We start from the raw sequence: 22,308 nt of genomic DNA, 5'->3' as shown, positions 1-22,308 counted from the left end.
TTTCTTTTTCAGCTGACCGACATAAAAGTATAAAGTGCTGTTCAGTTAAATCACGATCAGACGAGTGCACTTTGCGCTTGATGATTGCATCAAGTTGACTTTCTAATAATTTGCCTCATTTTAAACAAAACATGGGGACAACATTTTCAAACACAAAAACAAAAAAAAAGCAGCTCCTTGTCCTTTTACGTGATGCCATTAATCCACAGTCTCCCTGAAGGACGGGATTCACAGTCTAAACCATTTTCTGTTTTATATCCAAACAACTACTCTAACTACTGTTTTTGTTTTTTTTTTGCTTTTAAACTGTTAATCTAATTACTCAACCAACCCTAAAGCAGTCAAACTGATGGTACTTTCCCACTGTTGTTGTATGCTGGTAAGGCAGGGACTTTCCAGTCTGCATTTAGGGTGTACTTCCTGATTCTTTGCGGCTGAATGCAATCTGAGAGAACATAGGTCAGCCATTCTGAAAGCTGAAGCCTTGAAAGGAGAGAAACATGCACACAGGAATGCGCGCAGAGTATGTGATAAAAATACTCTGCAGTTACTTCTTATTCTTAGAAAGAATTAGAGGCTCTGACTAACTGACTGTAGTGAATTTGGTGGGGTAGACAGGAGGCAGACAGAGACACAGAAAGGAGACACAGAAAGGAGAAGCAGAAGCAGAAAGCACCCCCCACCACCACCACCCGCAATGACACAAAGGAAATGGAACGAGATACCTCACCTCGTACTCTTTAATCGAGCCTGTCCAATTGCAGCCCTGGTTTAAACACCTGGCAGGCAGACTCGCTATTTCTCTTCCTGCTGCATTGTCTGGAAATGCCTAGTGGGCGAACAAAGAACAGACATGAATGAACTCACTGATTTATAATAGCAGCAAGCAGACATTACAAGTTGTCTGTGATGAAGGAAACCCCCCACACACACTGTAGACATATTTGTTCCTCTGAGACAGAATGGGAGTATGGATGATACACAGATCACAAGGAAATGTCTCACAACATTACAATGCTGGCTGAATACTTCATAACTTACCTCATTGCTATTAAGTATGGACATAGGTTCCTCATATATTTCCTCTTGGCGACATGCCTCACATGGTTTTGGCCCAGAACTGATAAACAAAACAGCCTTGTGATTTAAGAGTTTAAAAAAAAAAAAAACAACAACACTTGATTGATGCTTAAAGTCAGCAACCATTTCCTGCTGACCAACACGGCGAATGGGGCAATGTGACACAAACATTATTTAGCATGAAAATGAAGCTTCAAGTGCTACGCTGATGCTGCAAATCATGAGAGAAATGCAACGAAAGGTTGAGCACAAATCAACACATAAATCAGTCACACACAAAACAGAGAGAACATCATGTATGGGGTAGTCGTAGAAGTTTTCAAACAGGTGCACATGTGAAATCAAAATCAGTGCTTTCACATGTGCTTTGTGTGAAGAATGGAGTGAAAGTTTCACATGAAAAAGGTATTTAGGGTTTTTAAGCATTAAGATGTGAAAACAAAAGTGTTGTTCTGGTTGTGAAGGAATGTCGGAAGAAAGGCAAAATGAGAGTGTGTGAGAAGTGTCCATTATCAGAAATGTATGGACGATGAATTTCTGATAATTGACAAGTCAAAGGCCAATATGCTGCTTATACCCTTGTTCATGTACAAAAAAAATAAAAATCTGTTTTCAGGACACAACTCTATGTTCCTGGTAACGTCTGGCGAGAAAGCTAAAGCTGTGCTATCAAGATTATAGGTTAATAAAAATTGCCTTTTTAGATTGTACTTCCTAAAAACTGTTCCGCTGTCATGAGGCCTTTGTTCTCAAACATTAAATCTGAAACTCTGCATTCGTTGTGTTACTGCATGGAAACACACAGCGGGAGCTTCACATGCACACTGCGCTGTTCTGTCTTGCCAGCTCCGACGTTACACGCTGACATCCTCTCTCTTATTACTCATCAGTTATTACCTCCAATAGGAAGGGCGGAAAAACTATTTAAACCATTATAGTTTGAGGCTTTTGCTAAGCCCAGGTTGCTTCAGGTACTAATGTTAAGTATAGACTGGAACACACCAATGAACCAGCACAGAAAGTAATAAGTTGACACCCAGCAGCAATTCAGAAAACAGTCATCACTGTACCATGGTATAAAATGGTTTAATTGCCTGTATTGCCACCTATGCTTAATTATATTCAAATCATTTAATTAAGCATGAGGCGATACACCAATGCATGAAATAAAGAACAAACAGTGAGTTAGCAAAAAGACAAAAGAAAAGGAAATGATGGACACCTTAGAATGAGTCAGCAGGGCCCAATCCTTGTGATTCACTGACTCCAGTAAAAGAGTCCAGTCACGTGAGGATGAGTGTGCAAAGAGTTACTGATCTTTGGTTCAAGAAATCCCCCCAGAGTCGAGCAGAGATAAGAACTGAACTGAAGCATGTCCAGTTAAAGGGTAAGCAATAAGGAGGAGGGGGGGGGGGAGGGGGGGAGGTTTTTTCACACGATTGTAGGTGGTCTGAGGACCTCCAGTGTACCTGGTGAGCTCCTTGAAGCAGTGTACACAGAAGCGGTGGCCGCACTGAGCCTGGACAGGCTTCCTCAGGACCTGGAGACACTGCTGACATTTGTATTTATTCTCCATTGGCACTGACAGCACACTGAGGGGGATTCCTGGTAAAGACGTGGGACAATCCAACGAGATTCGAGCCATTTTTCTCCATCAATCTGCTGCTATATCCTGTGAATGAATAACACACAACACAGCTGTTAGCTGCCAAATAAACAGTCTAAAAGGAAAGCACCTGAGCCATTAAAATAGAGAGCACTTCAGTCAGGATGTTTCATGTGGCGTCTGACGCAGCAGAGTTTTACCTATTGGAGGTGTCAGCACATGGAAAATTCAGGAACTACTGAAAGTGCAAAAATGAGTAGTTTATGAGCCCTGGAGCTAGGACGTGTGTGGTGAGAATATAAGGCTGATTAAAGGGATAGTTCTGTATTTTTGAAGTGGGTTTAACAAGGTACAAGTTTTCCAATCGTATGTAAAAAACCTGAACCTGAGTAGTCACAGGAACATGATGTGGGGGAGGTTGCAAATATAACGCTGCTTTGAATAAATCCATTTGAATATTATGGAAAACTGTTGAGACTTCAATGGAAGCTGTGTGCAAATGAAAAACAGGTTTAAATAGCTTAACAAGAAGCATGTGTCATCTAAAAAAAACCTGTCTGAGTGTACAAATTCTAAAGTAAAAACAGATACAGATCTTGCCAAAGAAGACATTCTGATGACAGATTTTTGTGATAAGTAACTCTTCATTATAAACACGGCAGACTGAGACTCAGCGTGGGATAGTTAAAGAAAAAAGCTGACGGTCAGGCAAACTTCGCTAAAATAACTGTCATAAATAACTGTATTTTCACAGAGAAAGTTTTGACTTATCCCTGCTAAAACAAACATTTTTTGGGTTACAAAAACCACCATGTGCGTGAATGACAAACTTCCGATCTTTCAGCATTTTTACTCAAAGACACAAAAGTGTCCAGCCAAGAGTCATGAAAGTCCAATGGCTTAGTGCCACATTTTCCCTCAATTTAAGTTAAGCCTTTTACTTCTCGAAATACAACTTTTGTTTGAGAGTTATAACATGAAGGTCAACATCTTGCTTGTGGCTCCACCTGGTGGTCACTTGAAGTACAACAGAATTAACGATAGCTGGAAAACGCTAGTATGACAGTTTGCTGCTGCGGAGTCACACTTACTGCTGCTTACTGAGGGTCCACACCATGCATAGACTGTTTATATTATTTACAATACGGTCCACACTAACACTTGTTTTGGACGTTTGGATATTTATTTCCTTCGGTGTGTTTTAATGGGTCATATTGTTTCAAATGGGAGAAAAGTGAGTGTTAGCTGTTTAAGCTGCACTTCTCTTCGGCACAGTGAACATTTTACTCTGTTTTTTGTCGGACTGTAAATAGCCAAAATGTAGCTAAACTGTGTGTGTCCCTGCAACATGATTTGCTGTTTGTCGTCCTTTTCTTCTTCTCTTTAATATTGGGTGGCATCTAGCATTGAAAGGGGCATTAGTTTCCCAGTGGTTGGATGGGGTAATTACATGTTGAAATCTATCAAACTTTTATTGAACATTTTTATTTTTAAATTGACAAAAATTATATCGCGATAATTATCGTTATGGTTTTATCGCCCAGACCCAGGTACAGTTTAGACTGCAGTAGTTTAAAGCAATTTGTCAATGACTTGATTTCTAATCCTTGGAAGCCATCTAGTGGAAGAAAGAAGAATGACACTGGAAATGTTTCTAACATTTATGTGTTCCTAGTTTGTCTACAAGCCCCCCAATTATGAGAAAAGTCTATCCCCCCCGTCTTGTGCCAGCTCCACTTCAGAAAATGTGCTTTAACAGCCCGTTTGGATATTTTCCCTTTGTGACATCACAAAAGGCAGTATCCTCTCCCCCAGGTGGGTGACACTCCCACAGCTAGGTGTATGTTCTGCCCTCTGAGTCTGCCTTCTCACCGTAAACAATACGGCATGGCTCAAAAAAGCCCCAGCCCCCCCAAGCCATTCCAGAGAGGGGGCGTGGTCAGCTCATTTACATTTAAAGCTACAGACCCAGAAACAGCCTGTTCTGAGCAGGGCTGAAATAGAGGGGCTTATAAGCATGATCAAATACAGGATCAGAGTGGATTTATAACAAGAAACTTCACACACATGATTTGAGAAGCTCTGAGACTAACTTAAACTGGTTGAACAGGATCTATGTGACCTTTAAGTTTAAGCAAGTGTCTGAGAAAACTCCAGAAAGGCCATGAACACATTCCAGCTTTGCGTGTCATTGCACGAGTTGGCAATCTTAGTAATCTGTATACGAAGGACGATTATATGCAGCTTATCTTGTTTGAACTTTATACAGATATAAGCCAAATGCCTAAGAGTGACGCTGTCTCTCCACTGATAAAGACCAAGTTGTGTGTCTCAAAAGAAAAAAATCCTAACAACTCAAGGCCACTTGTTTACACTTGGTATTTATTTATGGTAAACATGGTATTGTTTTGTTAAAACACACTACTTATCCTGAACAAGCTAATTAAAGCCAGCCCTGCAAACTTCAACAGTATTGAAAAGCAATGTGTGCGTTCGTTTGGTCGACTAAACTAAAATGCTAGTCAACACTGGAATTACTTCCGAATTTTAAAAACAATTATTCATTCTTTATTATTTTGGTATTGCCTGTTAATTGTTGCTTCTAAGCTGTAACGCAGCAATCGGACACAAGCTGGAGCTGTAGCTTCAGTTGACATTGTTTGCTCCGCAGAGTTACGCACATAGCAAAGTGCCAAACATTTCAGCCAAATTTTAAATAACCGTCGATTTTCTTATTGAAAAATGTGATGAACTGTTTCAAATGGTAATTACATAGGCAACACAAAATATGGTTTGTGAAGCTGTTGGACATGGTGAATAAACTTTGCGAAAATTGTGATTGTTTTCTGACTGTTTTCCGACCTTCACTCCAGTCGACAAGTCTGAATTTAAATTTCCATGTCATCTGCAGGGAAATCGGTTGCTAGGAACTTCCTGAATAATTGAATAATGCTTGCAAATGAAGGTGCACTCATTATGGGTTTTTTTTTTCTGGTCTTGAACTGTTAAATGACTTTTTGCAGCTGCAGCTTAGAGGAGAAAATATCTGAATCCTCTTGATTTACCGGATCTTTAATCAACTTAAGCACTTTATAAGAAACAGGAACTCTGCTCAAAGTTTTTCAAAAGGAAACGGGATAACGCAGCAGTCAGAACAAAACTCAAAATATAATAAAAGAAGGTTAACTAAAGGTTAACTCTGTCACATTTAAACAAGAGAATGTCCATTACATCTCACTCATACCTTTGTTATTCTGCATAGAATCAAAATGAAAAGCTCATGATGCTTACAAGCCTCTCGTGCTTATCATGGGACTTAAATTGCCACAAGTGAACATATGACTAGCATTGCATTAGCAGCCTTTGGTAACAACAATAGCAGGCATTCAAGCTACAAATAATAAAAGCAAGTCATACTTCTTCTGGGCATCTTCTCTAACCTGAACATATATTATTTCTATTTCACTTAGTTAAAAATTAGAAATGATATCCAGACTATACGAATGATATACATATATTACAATAAATGTATGTGTTTAAATGTTGTTTCTAATATAAGAATGATATACATATATTACAATAAATACATGTGTTTAAATGTTGTTTCAAATATATGATATACATATATTACAATAAATTTATGTGTAGAAATGTTGTTTCTAATATAAGAATGATATACATATATTACAATAAATACATGTGTTTAAATGTTGTTTCAAATATAATAATGATATAACAAAAGGTTTTTTATTGTGAGAAATCTCTTAACTTTATCTGCTGTTTTATTCTCTTTAATAATGATCAATATAGTAATGTAAAAAATATCTATCATGTATTCAGATTTTTAAATTTCAAATATTTTACCCCCCATGTACAACTTTAGTCCTACTTCATGGAGAGTTACTGAATATTCAATACTGTTTTTCATACCTTTGATTTTCTAGAACTATGATTAATAAATAACCAGTATTTAGATATAAAAATCCACCCAACTTTTTCTTTTTTTTCTCTTTTACATTCAACATTTACAAAAAAAAAAACCCAACTGTTTAAGGCGGGAAAGGTTTCATGCTTCATTTCTTGGAATAAACCCAAAGGTTTGTTAATCATTTCACAACATATTTCCCTCCTTCTCTGAAACCTTATCTGATCCACCACAATGACATAAATGTGTCAAAATGTGACATTCACTAACCGTAGTAATTTCGCAATAACTTTATTGGCAGATTTTGTACCAGCACTTCTGATCAAACCAGGACTAAACACAAGCCCAAACCTGTCCCCTGAGCCTCCAACAAACAATGAACCAAGTCAACCCTGAGCTGCTGTTGTTGAGCTTGTATCCATAGAAACCTTTAAAAGGGCTGCAAATAATAACCAAAGGAAAACAATCACTAAACCAGGAAATAGAAAACAAATGCTTTCTTTCTTTCTTACAGAGCTGAAATATCTGTCAATGTGGTTATTAAAAGTCAGAAACAAGAAATTCAAGCAACATGAAGAGGACACATTTAAATAAACTATGATTTAAAAAATATAAAAAAATGTATCCAAGTAATAACAACAACATCAATAGCTGCATTCACCTTTCAAAACAATAAATAAATAAAAAAAAACGTAACTATCTCAGTATCTATTCCTATCCGCTCTTTAAAGGCTTGCAGCTGCTGTCTGAAGTAAACAAATACTTCCTCTGCTGCTGTTCGCCATTTTTACTCCTCAGTAAAGATAAGTCTCTCAACCAGAGAGTTTCTGGGTTTTAAAAAGCCTCCCTGCGACACTGTGCTCGACCCAAACTTCAATCTTTACTTACCAAGCATGAAAAAGTGCAGATTCTCTAGTACTAGTACACCCAACCCCGAGTATTCATACTACTGCCGTAGGGCGTGTACCAATACGTCAGCAGTACTAATCGTACTATCTGTACGACCGACCGGCACACACATCGCTCGGCTCTTGAACGATTAACATCTGCAATCGTCATGTTTCACTTTTTATTTCCTTTTGTTTTAGAGGCTGAAAAATAAATAATTAAAATAACCTGGCTAACTTCTAATTCTCACATTGTTTTGTTTTTAAACGAAAGCTATCAACTTAATTTTTTTATGTACCTCGTGAAAGTAATGAAATAGCTATTTTTGTAAAACAATTTAAAAAAAACAAACACTTAAGCAAACTAACCTTGCCTTCTTGACGGTTTAAAGAAGAGAAACGGAACTTGTCCGCTCTCGTATCGGAAGGGCGAAACAACGGCTGCGTTCGAATTGCCCCTCCTATCTCCTTTCACTATCCACTTTACCTTAACCCCTGGGGGGGAAAACGTCATGAGGTCAAGGAAAGATATTCAGGAGGATTCATCAAGGACTTAGGGGAAAGGCGATGTCATTGCTCTGACAATCCGACCGCATTTTCCACTAGGCAACGTCATTAAATGCGACGGGCCGGCGGAGTTTAATGACGTGAGGAGGGGGGTCTGCCGTGTTGAAACTACAATGTTCCAAAATTGGACTACAAAAAACGCATCTAAAAAAAACTTTCCCCTATGCCTTCTAACCGGTGAAATAATCCGAATCACCACAAGGTTGGGATTGAAATAAAAGCAATACAGACCCCCAGGCTACAAGTAAGAAAAGTGAAACCATCACCTGTCCACTCAGAAATCAACAATGAAATTAATTATTACATTGTCACATACATACGCAAGGTACTGTAATGAATTCCGAGAGGCATCTCTGTTATGCTTTACAGAAAGCTGGTTACAAGCCACGATGCCTGACTCCCTCTTTCATGTCCCCGGATTCACTTCGTTGCGAGCAGACAGAGACGCTGACTCGGGAAAAACAATGGGAGGAGGCATCCACATGTATATAAACGATCTATGGTGCCGAATGCACTCAGTCAAAGTTACGATCTGTGATCCAAATGTAGAAATTCTCGGCGTGACTTGAAGACCGTTTTATTTGCCAAGAGAATTTGGGTGTATTTTGCAGTTCGTTGTATACGCACCCCGTCACAAGCTGCTATGGTCCATAGCTGACTGTGTTCATGAGCTACAACTCAACTATCCCGAGGCACCCGGCTATAGTTTTGGGAGACTTGAATCAGTGTCACCTGGAAAACTGTGCTGCCTGGTTTCGAGCAGTACGTCAAGAACTAGACCAGGAAAGACGATAAGTGCTTTGTAAATGTTAAAGGTGCTTATGTGTCCAAGTGCCGGCCACCTATATTAAATTCCGACCATAATGTTGTGCACATGATTCCAGTGTATAAGACAAAACTTAAGAGAAGTAAACCAGAAAAGAAAGTGATTAGGACATGGATAAATGAGAGTGAAGAACAACTGAAAGCTTGTTTTGACTGGACAAACTGGGACATTTTTCATGAGGGCTCCATAAATGCCATAACTGATGTTACAAATGGTTATATCAATTTTTGTGTCGAGCTGGTTGTTCCAACAAAGGAAATTGAAATTTACCCTAATAATAAATCATGTGTCACTAGTGACATAAAGGCAGTCATAAATACAAGAAAAGTGGCTTTTAAAAATCAAAATCCTGGAGCACTAAAACTTACAGAAAAAGAGTTGAGAATCAGACTGAGAGAAGCAAAAGTGGCACACAGACAGCTTCTTCAACAAGCCTTTTTTTTTTTTTACTAGATTTGACTCACGAGACGACCCTGCAAAATTCCCTGAAATACTCAGAACCATCACACCTGCAGCTTCAGACAGAATTATTATCACTGTTGAAGATGTAAGGAAAACATTTCAGGGTACAAATACAAAGAAAGCAGCGGGACTTGATAAGTGTAGCAAAAAAAAACAACTTTGCAGCTGAGTTGGCTCCAGTATGGGCAACCAATTTTTCAGTCTTCAGTCGACACACACGAGGTCCCTATGTCATGGAAAACTTTCTACATAAAACCTTTACCTAAGATTCCATGTCCAAGGGATCATAAAGACTTCAGACCAATAGCTCTTACCTCAGTGATCATGAAATCTGTAGAAAGAATACTGCTCAAACATCTTGTTAACAAAACAAATCACACACTTGATCCATTCCAATTTGCTTTTAAGCCAGGATGTGGAACAGAGGATGCTGTTGCCACTCTGGTCCATATCATCACCAAACATTCAGATAAGCCAAATACATTTGCAAGAGCCCTCTTTCTAGACGTTTCATCAGCATTTAACACAATAAAAGCAGACATCTTAGTAACAAAAATGATTCAACAAAAACTTAACCCCTGCTTGACTCATTGGTATGCTTCTTTTCTCACTCACAGAATCCAGTTTGTGAAGGTGAATAACACCCTTTCATCTGCTATCACAACTAATGTTGGCGCTCCCCAGGGTTGTGTGAGCTCTGCTGTGCTTTTCACTTTTTATACAGATGACTGTCGGTCTGATACACAGAATCAGTACACTCTGAAGCACTCTGATGACACAGCTCTGATTTCTCTGTTAAGTAACTCTGACGACCCTGGACTGCACCAACATGCTGTGAACAAACTGGTTATGTGGAGTGATAGACACGCTCTAGAGATCAATGCAAAGAAAACGGAGGAAATTGTATTTGGTTCACCGTCTGATGCTCACAAAGCTCCTATTCTCATTCATGATGAAAAAAATCAAGCAAGTGTCATCTTATAAATATCTGGGTATAATGATCGACCATCTGTTGTCCTGGAAAGATCACATCGATTACATCTGTAAAAAGACAAAACAAAGAATTGATTTCCTCCGCCGTCTGAGATCTTTTGGGGCGAGTCGACAGATTCTTCTTTTGTTTGTTACCTCTGTGATTCTAAGTGTCCTACAGTCCTGTAACACCTCATGGTATATGTGTCTGTCTAAACCTGCTCCAGCAGTTGAACATCTGCTCTAAGGTTGTAGGCCAACCCATGCAAAGACTCTATGAATCCACCTACAACAAAAGCATTTTAAGACTGGCTAACTGCATCGCCTCTGACCCTGACCACGCCCTCAACACAGAGTATGAACTGTTACCATCAAACCGGAGATACAGGGTCCCACGTTTTAATAAGGTCAGACTGAAACACTCTTCAGTTCACCAATCAATCCTACAATTGAATGTGGAGCTGAATCCTCGACCAAAGCAAGTTTAGGGCCTCTGGGCGTTTGAGTGTTGTTTCAAATGTTTGTATCTTGAGTGTTGTGTTTGAGTGTTGTTTCAAATGTTTGTATCTTGAGTGTTGTGTTGTGTTTGAGTGTTGTTTCAAATGTTTGTATCTTGAGTGTTGTGTTTGAGTGTTGTTTCAAATGTTTGTATCTTGAGTGTTGTGTTGTGTTTGAGTGTTGTTTCAAATGTTTGTATCTTGAGTGTTGTGTTTGAGTGTTGTTTCAAATGTTTTTATCTTGAGTGTTGTGTTGTGTTTGAGTGTTGTTTCAAATGTTTGTATCTTGAGTGTTGTGTTGTTTCAAATGTTTATATCTTGAGTGTTGTGTTTGAGTGTTGTTTCAAATGTTTGTATCTTGAGTGTTGTGTTGTGTTTGAGTGTTGTTTCAAATGTTTGTATCTTGAGTGTTGTGTTGTGTTTGAGTGTTGTTTCAAATGTTTGTATCTTGAGTGTTGTGTTGTTTCAAATGTTTATATCTTGAGTGTTGTGTTTGAGTGTTGTGTCAAATGTTTGTATCTTGAGTGTTGTGTTTGAGTGTTGTTTCAAATGTTTGTATCTTGAGTGTTGTGTTGTTTCAAATGTTTATATCTTGAGTGTTGTGTTTGAGTGTTGTTTCAAATGTTTGTATCTTGAGTGTTGTGTTTGAGTGTTGTTTCAAATGTTTGTATCTTGAGTGTTGTGTTTGAGTGTTGTTTCAAATGTTTGTATCTTGAGTGTTGTGTTGTATTTGAATGTTGTGTTGTGTTTGAGTGTTGTGTCAAATGTTTGAGCTCCGACATGAATCACTGACTGACTGAGAGTCGGGGAATTTAGCAGCTTTCAGTTTGCAAAACTTGTAACTTTATCCAACTAAATCCTCATCTCATTGGTTTATTATTCACCACCGGCTGTTCTCAGTACGATGGCGAGCAGAACTAAACGCTCGGCCGCGTTTCATCTTATTAAACTCTGATTCACAGACAGAGCTGCGGAGAAGTACTGAACGACTCGGCGAACGAATCTTTTTGAACGAATCACTTTACTGAACCGATTCTACTGATTCAGTGCACTAAAAAAAGAACTGCTTTTTCCCATCACTGTTGTGCCGCAAACGGAGCCGCTGTGACGCAAGGCAAATAAAGTATACAAATGGACAACTGCACAAAGCATCCTTAAGTGAATAAAACACGATCTGTGTCACTTTACGATCATCGTTCATTTCCGTGAACGGTCGGATGCCGCGACTCGCTTTAAAACGTTGCGGCCGCAAGGAATTGTGGGGCGGCATATCTCATCTCCTTTCGTAAAGGATTAGTCCAGTGCTGTCCTAGGCTAAAGGAGGTTATACAAGGAAGCATTGACCCACCTTTCCTTAACTTTTAGAGAATTCGAACGGCTCTTATCACGGCCGCCACTTAAATACTTCCGGGGGGGGTTAAGGTAAAGTGGACAGAATAACGTCGGAGTCCCCATATCGAACCTCTGTAACACATTTGTCCCACCCCGCCCACCGTCACCCACCCCGCCCCGCCCGGAGTAGAGAAAACCGAAGTGTTACGCTATGACGACGATTTGCGCATGCGCATTAACGTCCAAAATGTGGCTGTACGTCGGGAAAGCTCTGGGAAGATTGAACCGGCGACATTGCGGTTTGATCTCCAAAGGTATTGAGTTTAAACAACGGGGTTCGCGTAATTTAAACATTTTAAACGCGACATGCAGCAACTTGTTTTTTTTTAAATGAGTTGGCGAGATGTTTTAGTGCAGGAATTGATGGATGTTGACGCCAGACAGTCCGTAGAAAGTGACTCGATATGTTGTAGAGTATATAAACTGTTAGCTATTCGTTTGCATTTATGTTTCCAGGGTAATTAATAGAACATATTGAATTGGTTTTGTCCACATTAAGCGTGTGCATTGGACGGATGCTGCTCACATATCATCCTTTATGTCACTTAGGAAATACACTGCCCTGTGCAAATCCACCTGGGTTTAACTGTGCATGCAAAATGAGTAGCTTCTCATTTCTTGGTCGTGGAAAAGATGTTAAGGAGGTTTCAAATCATTGGCATGCATCAAAGCAGAGAAAACATCCTAGGGAGATTGCAGAAACTGCTGAAATTGGGTTAAGAACTTAAAAACTGGGAGGAAGATTGACCCTGTTCCAGAGAGATCAGGGTGAGAAGAGAGGCAGGTGAAGTGATGCACCCCATCACGCCTACTGTACAAGCCTGTGGAGGGCACTGCTATGATCTGGGCTTGCTGCAGTTCAGGTCTAGTTTCAGCAACATTATGAGGTCAGCTCTACCTGAATATACTGAATGACCAGGTTAGTCCATCAATGGATTTTTTTTTTCTTCCCTGATGGCACGGGCATATTCCAAGATGATCCATCAAAATGTGAAGGAGTGGTTCAGGGAGCATGTGACGTCATTTTCACACCCTGGATTGGCCACCACAGAGTCCAGACCTTAACCCCATTGTAGAATCTTCTGGGATGTTGCTGGAGAAGACTTTGCGTCGTGGTCCGACTCTCCAAATCCTCAATTACAGGATCTCGGTGAAAAATGAATGCAACACTGGACGGAAATGAATCTTGTGACGTTGCAGAAGCTTATCGAAACAATGCCACAGCGAACGCGTGCCGTAATCAAAGCTCCAACTAAAATATTATTATTTTTTGGCCAGGCAGTGTAAAATGTGACTGTTTTCAGGAATGCTATTCTTTGAGCTAACTCAGCTGAGCAGCATTATTTTGGCAAGCAACACTATCAATATGGATTTGGGTAGTTGTGATGCAAGGGTAATAATGATGATTATCCTCAATATTAAATATTGTAGGAGTGACTTACTTTGCTCCACTTTCACTTTGCAGGGTGTTTACGCCAGCTGCATAATAACGAGTTAACAGACAGCTGCTATGATGGGATGTACCCTGGACATATCCACACCACGCCAATCCAAAAAGCCCTGCTGGCTGTTGGGTCGGGTGTGGCTGCGCTCCAAAATCCCTACAGACATGGTAAGACTTGCATGTTTGAGCAGGAGGCTCAGGTTACTTTATTCAGTATTATTTGAAACAGGATGTCAAGACATCGTCACACTACAACGCCATGGTTTGACGATCCTAGCGAGGTAACTGCATGTCAAACTGACTAATTTCTCTTGAGTCTCTTGCTTGTGTCGCTGCCTTCCAAATAAGGCAAAAAGTTCACTCCACACTCCTCCAAGATCTACTGTAAAAATAACTTTCTGACAAAGCTCTCCTCATGGTTGAGAAATAAAAATCCCCTGATGTTCCAATGGTTAGAAATATCCTTAAAATAAATCTTAAGTTGCTGTTGGAGACAATCTTTTGTTGGTGCCTGCATGGTAGAAATGACAAAACCACTATGATAATAACTGCTTGTACAACTTTCATCTATTCTTCAGCTTCTTCAAATAAAAGTAAACACATTCGTAATAGCTTTCAAGCCAGCTGATCTGTCTGATGAAGGCACTGTGACAGAGCAAAAATAGTACAGTTAACCTTGTGATGAGAACATGTGGTCCAAGAATAAACTTTGAAGGTCAACACAACAAAACGTCTCTTCATCTTTGTCTAGACCGGGACAGACTGGTTTTGTAAAGTGACTCTCCAGGTGTCGTTTTCTGAACATTGTCTTTGATGGTGTTGTAAAGTTTCACAAAGCCGAGGATGAAATCCTTAAATCCACACCGCTGTGAGATGTTAAAAAGTAAAATAGAGGCGAAGGGGAGAAGGGTGAGATTCAGGAAGGGTAGCAAACACATTTGCTATTAATTAAGACACACACTCGATTCCTGATTTCAGATAAGAATACAAATGGGTTTTTACTTTTCATATCATCTTCCAACCTCTAGTTTCATTCCAACAGCTCTTGTGTCAATTCAAGTTTATTTGCCTTCATGATTTAAAACTAATCCATTGTCATCTTTGGGCTGATTCAGCTCCGTTAGATGAATAATGTTCCACCAACATTTTCACTACAGAGTTTGAGTTGTTTTTAAATATTTGTTTCATGAAGATTGATTATAGGTGGCAAATAAACTGAGGATAATTGTTTGTACGTTAAGTTGTAAGTAAATGTGAGCATTTGTTGGAATAATATATGAACTAAATAGAAAGAAAAGTGAGATATATACCGTTTACTTCTACCGACTCCTTTTCGGTCAGCGTCACTTTTGTTTTGTTTGTTTTTTCTTCTTTCATACATTCATCCACTCATTCATGAAGAGGAATGATCGATACTGATGCTAAACTTCGATGAGGCGTGGGACATGTCATGTCGTGTTGCTGCTTTATAACTTCATCAAGGTGTTACCCTAATGACACATGTATGATTAAACCTGATTCACCAGTAAAGGATTTAACAAACACTTCTTTATATCTTCAGAGTATGTGAACTCATTCTATCATACACTTTCAGTCAGATGTTACCAAAAAGGGACATCACCTAAAGAGGGTTTCTTTGGTATTATTCAAAAAGAGGAACTTCTATGGCTTCTATGCTCTAGAGACCATCGGTACTGAAAAAATATTCTGAGAACAGAAAAGAAAAAAATGACAATGCCTGTAAGTTTCGTCGAGACAGACCACAAACACATTAGTGTGAAATTCATTTGAGAAGTCACAGGTGTTTTTGGAGGCTGTCTTACTGTTAGTCTGTAGTATCAGTCTATCTTTAAAAAGTACGGGTTATTCTAGTTCTAGTACTTCCTTTATAAAAACACAAGAACAAAACAGAAACCATACAGTAAAGATCATTGTGCTTTTTTTTCAGTTGAGCCTCCCAGGCCACCGTATCAACTCCTCGCCAGATTTTATAGCAGAGGCTATCTGTTAAAAAAAAAGGTTAAGAAAAATTGAATTCTCAGGAAAAATATTGTTTTCAGAAAGTTTTTTTTTTTTTTTTTTTCAAGATTTATTTTTTGGCTTTTTATGCCTTTAATGGAGAGATAGGACAGTGGATAGAGTCGCATATCAGGGAGAGAGAGTGGGGGAGCGACATGTGGGAGGGAGGCCACAGGTGGGATGTGAACCCGGGCCGCCCGCTTGAGACTACAGCCTCCATGCGTGGGGCGCCCCCTGTTTTCAGAAAGTAGCAAATTCTGTTTGTCATAATTCAGAAAAGAAAGTAAAAACAGTGTATATGTTACGCCTATTCATGCCCAGATACCGTCCAGTGTAGTTATATCATCAAACATCTGCCCACAAATACACACAGTCACACATAAGGATGAATAATTCTATACTGTATACTAGGGCTGGGCAATTAATGGAAACCTACATTCAGAACCTGTAACCGACGTAATCTTGCCCATGTCGATTTTCTTCATGGACATGGAAGAAATGTCCTTCGTTTGGACACATTTTGTCTTTAGGGAAGACGACACCGAACAAAAATAAGTCAGATGTAACCACTGCGGAAAAACTGTTTGCAAGAAATGCAAGTTATTTATTTTTGGACTGTTTGAGAGAAGTTCATTTCTATTTTAAAACTAAAATGTGTTGTTTTCATTTCAAGCCATGCTTTGATTTCAGTTCAAAATATTCAATAAATAACCACAAAATAGATCATCAGATATGCACTCTTTCATTAGAAACGCATAGCATAGTCATACATAAGGATAAATACGTCTATACATGCATACACAAAGGCTCGATATATCATTTTAAACAAACACCTTCTGCAGGTTTCAGTGCAGAAGCCCCATTTCATCACTCCATATTCACTTGAACAGCCCGTGTGCATTAACAACACCCCCCCCCCCCTGCACCTATCACTGACCTCAGACCCTTGTCTGTCCTGTCAATCTAACTACACCTCAGTGAAGCATCACAGCGGAAAAGACGACTGCACCTCTCACCTCGGTTCTCTGAACTTCTTATTTATCTTTTGAAGCCTCTGTGTGTCCATGAGACCAAACCCCACACACACACACACACACACACACACACACACTAACACACAGCAAATGAGTGGCATCTCAAAGAGACAGTGTGTGTCAGACTGGACTCTTCACTGACATTTCCTGTTCTTACTGGACAACTTGTGGCGTCTGCACATCCATAGAACCAGAATATACGGTTAAATCTTGAGGTCTCAAGAGTGGAAATCAGAAACCATCACCTCTTTCACACTAAATCAGATATCCGTGCACACAATGAAGCTAAAACGTACGACGGACAGGAAAAAGTGAATATTGAAGCTCGTTTTCTCTTATTCAGCGTCCGTTAAAGAATTGTTTTCCTTACTGAGATGACTCTTGATGACATCACCAGATGTCATATTCTCAGACAGACTTTTTCCCAGATCTTTAACTTGTCACAAAAATCCACAAAAAAACACTGAGTAGTTGTTTTTACAGACTCAGGTTGTCAGGTGGGGCGAGTATACTAATATTCATATTTAAAAAAGAAAAAAAAGGTGGCGTGCCCCTTTAAATCAAGCATCTACCGTAAGCCCTTTTTAGCAACTCTTTATGAACTTTGAAATATATTTGATCAATGTAGAAATCAGAGACTCTGTCAGCAGATAGTGAACGTCATTGTTTGGCAATCTTCTACTAGACTGCACACGTTCGTCTTTATTCATCAATCACCGTGATGACACTCTGTTCAGACATGGTTGCTGTGCTTGGCGAGACGACCGGACACCTAGCGTTGATGAATCTCAGAGACAGGATGAGAAACGACCCTGAAGGGTACACTGTCCTAACGTGAGTCACCCAGAAGCTTTTCAGTCGTTTTTCTGATTGAGGATCATTTTAAGCACCGTTTACTCAACTGTCAAACAAATAGGATTTTGTCTTAATTGTTGTTTTGAATCTTTGTTGCAGAGAAAGGCCGAGGATCAGGCTCTCTACTCTGGATCTGAACAGGATGGCGTCCTTGCCTGACGGCTCTTTCGGAAGAGAGTACCTACGTTTTCTTGAGGACAACGTGAGTCTCTGCTGACGGATTACATATTTTGTTTTGACATTTCATCAGCAGGATAAACGAGCGCATCTTCTTGGAAGTCCCTCCTTTTCAAGTTTCCCTTTCATCCTAACTTCTGTTTTCCCTTTCCTTATCTTGCAGCATGTGACCCCTGACTCCAGGGCTGACGTGAAGTTTGTGGATCATGAAGAGCTGGCCTACGTCATGCAGAGATACAGAGAGGTCCATGACCTGCTGCACACTTTACTGGGCATGCCCACCAACATGCTGGGTGAGGCAAGGTTCACCCGTCCTGAATAATGCTTCACAGATTAGATGATTGTAATTAAACTTCGGCCCTGAATGACACTTGCCTCTCATGTATCTAATTCAGAGGGAGTTTCCAAGTTCATTAAAAACTAACTTTGTCAGACCTGTGTCGAGGTAAATTCAAAAACTTTCCTCTCCGGAGGTAGACATCACTTCTACTCTGGGTCAGTTGGAGAGAAAATACATTTCTTATTGTACTTTCTAAATAGTTTTTACTTTCTTTAATTAGAATTACATCGCTACACTCATGACCCATAGATTACTAAAGCCCCATTCAGACTGTCGTTTCAAGCTGCAATATTTACGCCCCTGTGTCAATGGAGGCGTAATCGGGGGACAAAGTGATCCCAGCTCTGCGCCGTATTCGGGGGTAGTAACAAAAGGCGTTACAGAAGTGAGACAGGATCAGCTGAGACAGGATCAGCTGAGACAGGGTCAGCTGAGCCTGCGTGTGTGTGTGTGTGTGTGCGTGCACATCTGACTGTGTGTCTATGTGGAGCTCCCGCTGGGACGTTCTTCAGTATTGCCCAAATGCAATTTCAGTTCACAAACTGGGACACCAATAGGGCCACCAATGTGGCAGAGTCGGAGTCAGTATGAATATACAAAGTCGTGTGATGACCGCTTAGATTAGTTACCGCACTTTGCGAAAAAAAGCAGTCTGTTGTGTTTGTCTGTTTGTTTTCTTGTTGTCTAGATTTTATTTTCATTTATGTCACAGTTTTGTCAAGTTTTTTTATTTTGAACAATCTAAAACACGACCAACAGGGTTCTCCATGCACAGCCAGCCCAGTTGACGCTCTTTTGCAGGAATATACAATTAGAAGAACAAGTAATCCGCAGACACTGAAAAGTAATTTGTAGTGTGCGTTGTATTATTTATTCATTTTCTAAATCAAAAATAAAACTTTGTGGTAAGTATTCTGGTAACCTGTGTGAAGCTAACGTGCTTACTGGCTTCTCTTTTTCTCTTTTATTCTGCTTCTCTTTTATTCTGCTCTAGAGCCTGAGAGAGCTTCCATACCAGCTGTTTCATTTCCTCATGCATGTAGGAATAACCAAAGCACATACAGGTCCACATTCATGTGCAGAAGTTTCAATGTTACATCTTTAGAAATAAATCTGACAAATTGCTGGTTTGTGTTAGTTGCCCTATGACATAACTACCTGTAAGATCCATTAGTTATCAATGTAAGGAGGACAGAGATGGAGATCCTTTACCATTATAGAGTCATCAGAACAAAACCTGCTCAATCCATCAAGTCAAACTGGTATGCGTCTTTATGGCAATACTGATGGGAATTTAAGGGAGTTAAAGCAGCTTATAGATAGTCAGTCGCTTCACCTGCATTGAAACACAACCCTATAATAACGTAAAAGCTTTAAGGGGAAAAAAAGCATGGATCAGTGAGAATGTTTCTTAAATATCGTTTTGTGCTGGGTAGGACTCAGAAACGTCCCTGCAATAGTTAGTCAATAGTGAGCCAGTTCTTCAGTTGATGTGAGTATTTTTGAGTATCAAGATCGAGCTCCTCTTAATGCAGTTGAAATATCAATTTAATATAAAGACTGCAAAGACTCTTTGTTAAGCAGTATTTCAATAACTATTTGAAATGACAGATTGGTTTAATACTGGTACTAAATGCTGATTTGCAAGTCAATTCAATATAAAACAAAACATTGTTCCCACTCTGTACAAAACATGTCTCACAATGTTCAAAAACAAAATCTCAAAATGTGAAGAAACAAACTTGTCACACTGTGTAAAAGTAAATTCTCGTAATGTTCAATAAGTTTGAAACAGCATCCCTTTCAACTCTAAATCAGCAGACTCATCACTCCTGGTTGTGTCTGTTAGCTTTGGATGAAAGTACGCTGTGTTTGTATTGTTAACTACAGCAGAATACATTTAACAAATAAAAGATGTTACTTTACCTCCAGCAAGAAGTCGATCCAACTCACAGAGGGAGAACCAGCCTGGAAATGATGAGTCAGGAAACTATAGTTATCTAGACATCTAATAGTATTAACTTATTGACTCATTAAGACGCGTTAACGGTCTGCATAATCCACATGAATATTAATGTCCGCTGAGTCTACAGAGGTTTAAGTATCTCTTCCAGGTTTTAGTCTTCATTTCTTCTTTTATAATAATTGACCACATGTTTGATCGCTTCTCTTTTCTGATAAGACACACTTAGTATACATAACTTCCCAAACTATCAAATATACTTTTTAAAAACATTTTAACATTCTAATATTTCTTTCTGTTTTCATACCTTCCTTTGTGTTTTCAGGTGAAGTGGCAGTGAAATGGTTCGAAGCTGCCCAGACTGGACTCCCCATGTGCGCTCTTGGAGCCGTGTTGGGACCACTTCGGCTCAGTTCAAGGTACAAAATGGAATATACAGCTGAGTACTAGACAGACCAGCGGGACGACCGGGGAGGCTCTGAATGTGTATGATCAGAAGTTTCTTAAGGTGTTTTCACACATGCACAAAAACTCCTGGGGCCGAATTCCCGCAGCCTCCTAAGAACGAGTGACAAAATAATAAGAACATTCTTAGAATCAGGACTTTTTCTAAAAAATGTCCCCCTCTAAGTTAGGACTAGATCCTTGTAAAGATGAAAGTCCTTCACAAAGTGTCTTAGCCCTTAAGAGAGCTCCTAAGGTGACAAACTGTTAGGAGGAGAGAGAAGAGTTTCTCAAGCTGACGAGAAACAGAGGAATGTTCTTTAAACACAACGTGAAGAATATGTTTGATTGATAGCTGGGCCGAACAGACTGAAACGATTGGTGCAGACATTTCAATCCATCTCTGACTTTTAACACAAAGTGAGACATGCATGTTGAGTTTCTCTACATGTGGTTACCTCCACAGGAGCATCCAATCACTAATTAAGACTCTTCACATGCTGATATATATATATATTTTTTTTTATTTAAATAGGGACAGAGCACATTATTGAACATAAACATGTATTACATGTGTATATTATATAGATTATAACCTTCTCCTGATGAAGGTCTAGTGAACAAACATTGCCAATAAATGTTTGTTTGCAGGCTCGACAGTGTAGGGGAGTTTACATTTAAGTCTTTGATGGACACATTGCTCTCCTGTCGCATGAAATGGATGGTTTTTTTTTTGATAATAAACTGATTACCAAAGAAGTTGGAGATTTCTTAATCTTCTGATTGATTGCTAAGCTAATCATTGCACCTGACCTTATTTTATGTTCTCAGTTTTGACTTTTGACCTGCACACAAATGCAAGTTCCAACCAGTGCTTTAAAGTCCTCCTCATAGTTTATATTCTGACTGTGCATACATACATTATATCTTATGGTATTCCTATTTCTTTAAACATGTTGGGTTAAACACTGGGTTTTGTTACTGTGATTGTCATTTGAATTCTCTACATATTTCTATCTTTTCTTGTCTTTGTACTTTTAGTGTTCATATGAGCGACAGTCGCACCAGAATGTTGAAGGAAAACTAAAAGGCCTGACCCAATTGTGAAAGCTGTGTCGCAATGTTTAACTAGTTGGGATCGTTATGATGAAAGCAGTAATACTCAGCTGTACGTGATTCATCCTTCTTTATTTACAACCTGAGAACTTCCCTGTAGTTCTTGTTTAAAGAACTGGGCTGTGGCCAGTTTACACGAAATAAAACAATCAGTTCATTGTTCTATTGTCTTTCTATCTTTCTTCCGTCTTTGTCCTTCCTTATAGCCGTTTGCAGTCTCTGTTCACCTCACTGGGTCCCTGGGCTCTGCAGAACGGCCGGCGGTCCCGCTGCATCCTCAGCATCTTCTACGAGAGACGCTGGGAGCAGAACCTCGAGGACCTCCGACAAGAGCTCAACATAGAGCCGCCTCCTCCTGTCATACTCGGCGAGACAAACAAGAGGACGGTGAAAGAATAAACGTTGGCTGAATCAATCTTTGAATGGCAGAACAACAAAACAAAAAAAGAACAAGAAATACTTGCCTTGAGTTGTTGGGGCTTTCTGAATGAGGATGTTTGGAAAGTTTCAAACTTGGCAAACTTTGGCTTGTCCCGTGTTACGATCGTGTCTTCATTCATTACACGTCAACTTTTTATTTGACGTGAATTATGTTGAGTGTTTTATGTTTTCCCTTGGAACAAACCCTGACGATTGTTTCATGTGACAGAAATGTAGTTTTGTACAACAAACACAAAAATAAATTAAAAAGCTCAAATCTGA

General features: G+C 39.4%; 2 protein-coding genes across 11 annotated transcripts in view; one reads left to right on the top strand and one right to left on the bottom strand.

The window, feature by feature from the left end:
* Positions 1-20,132, bottom strand: part of traf2b (Tnf receptor-associated factor 2b) — a 25,830-nt gene extending 5,698 nt beyond the window's left edge. Inside the window, exons 1-4 of one of the 9 annotated variants that reach the window (XM_020650798.3) lie at positions 20,010-20,132; positions 2,550-2,752; positions 1,042-1,120; positions 731-829 (exon numbers count right to left, since the gene is read on the bottom strand). In XM_020650798.3, coding sequence (XP_020506454.1) covers positions 731-829; positions 1,042-1,120; positions 2,550-2,725 — 354 coding nt within the window. In that variant the 5' untranslated portion in view covers positions 2,726-2,752; positions 20,010-20,132. Of the gene's footprint in view, positions 1-730; positions 830-1,041; positions 1,121-2,302; positions 2,522-2,549; positions 2,753-7,499; positions 7,654-7,867; positions 8,120-20,009 lie in introns of those variants that run through there. The other 8 variants (XM_065965792.1, XM_020650797.3, XM_020650796.3 and 5 more) reach the window with 8 other exon arrangements.
* Positions 12,317-22,308, top strand: coq4 (coenzyme Q4 homolog (S. cerevisiae)). 2 transcript variants are annotated; one of them, XR_010669035.1, is made up of 8 exons: positions 12,317-12,468; positions 13,680-13,826; positions 17,449-17,545; positions 17,666-17,768; positions 17,907-18,036; positions 20,372-20,465; positions 21,532-21,658; positions 21,813-21,949. XR_010669035.1 is itself a non-coding variant. In XM_020625883.3 (7 exons), exons 1-7 carry the CDS (start codon positions 12,366-12,368, stop codon positions 22,003-22,005), a joined length of 867 nt encoding a protein of 288 aa, XP_020481539.3. In that variant the 5' UTR covers positions 12,317-12,365; the 3' UTR covers positions 22,006-22,308. The 2 variants fall into 2 exon arrangements, 1 of the variants encoding a protein (XP_020481539.3); XM_020625883.3 differs by lacking the exon at positions 21,532-21,658 and having other exon boundaries at positions 21,813-22,308.

Source organism: Labrus bergylta, chromosome 17 (genome assembly GCF_963930695.1).
Source record: "Labrus bergylta chromosome 17, fLabBer1.1, whole genome shotgun sequence".
In the NCBI taxonomy this organism is placed as follows: domain Eukaryota; kingdom Metazoa; phylum Chordata; class Actinopteri; order Labriformes; family Labridae; genus Labrus; species Labrus bergylta.
The sequence above is the reverse complement of the archived record's forward strand: the minus strand, read 5'-3'. Positions and strand labels throughout refer to the sequence as shown.

Bases quoted from the DNA above. Each gene is read 5' to 3' on its own strand.
- coq4 (XM_020625883.3), top strand. From the start codon at position 12,366: ATGACGACGATTTGCGCATGCGCATTAACGTCCAAAATGTGGCTGTAC. The intron at 17,546-17,665 runs GTGAGTCACCCA...TCTTTGTTGCAG, and splicing joins GAAGGGTACACTGTCCTAAC to AGAAAGGCCGAGGATCAGGC. The intron at 20,466-21,812 runs GTACAAAATGGA...CCTTCCTTATAG, and splicing joins CCACTTCGGCTCAGTTCAAG to CCGTTTGCAGTCTCTGTTCA.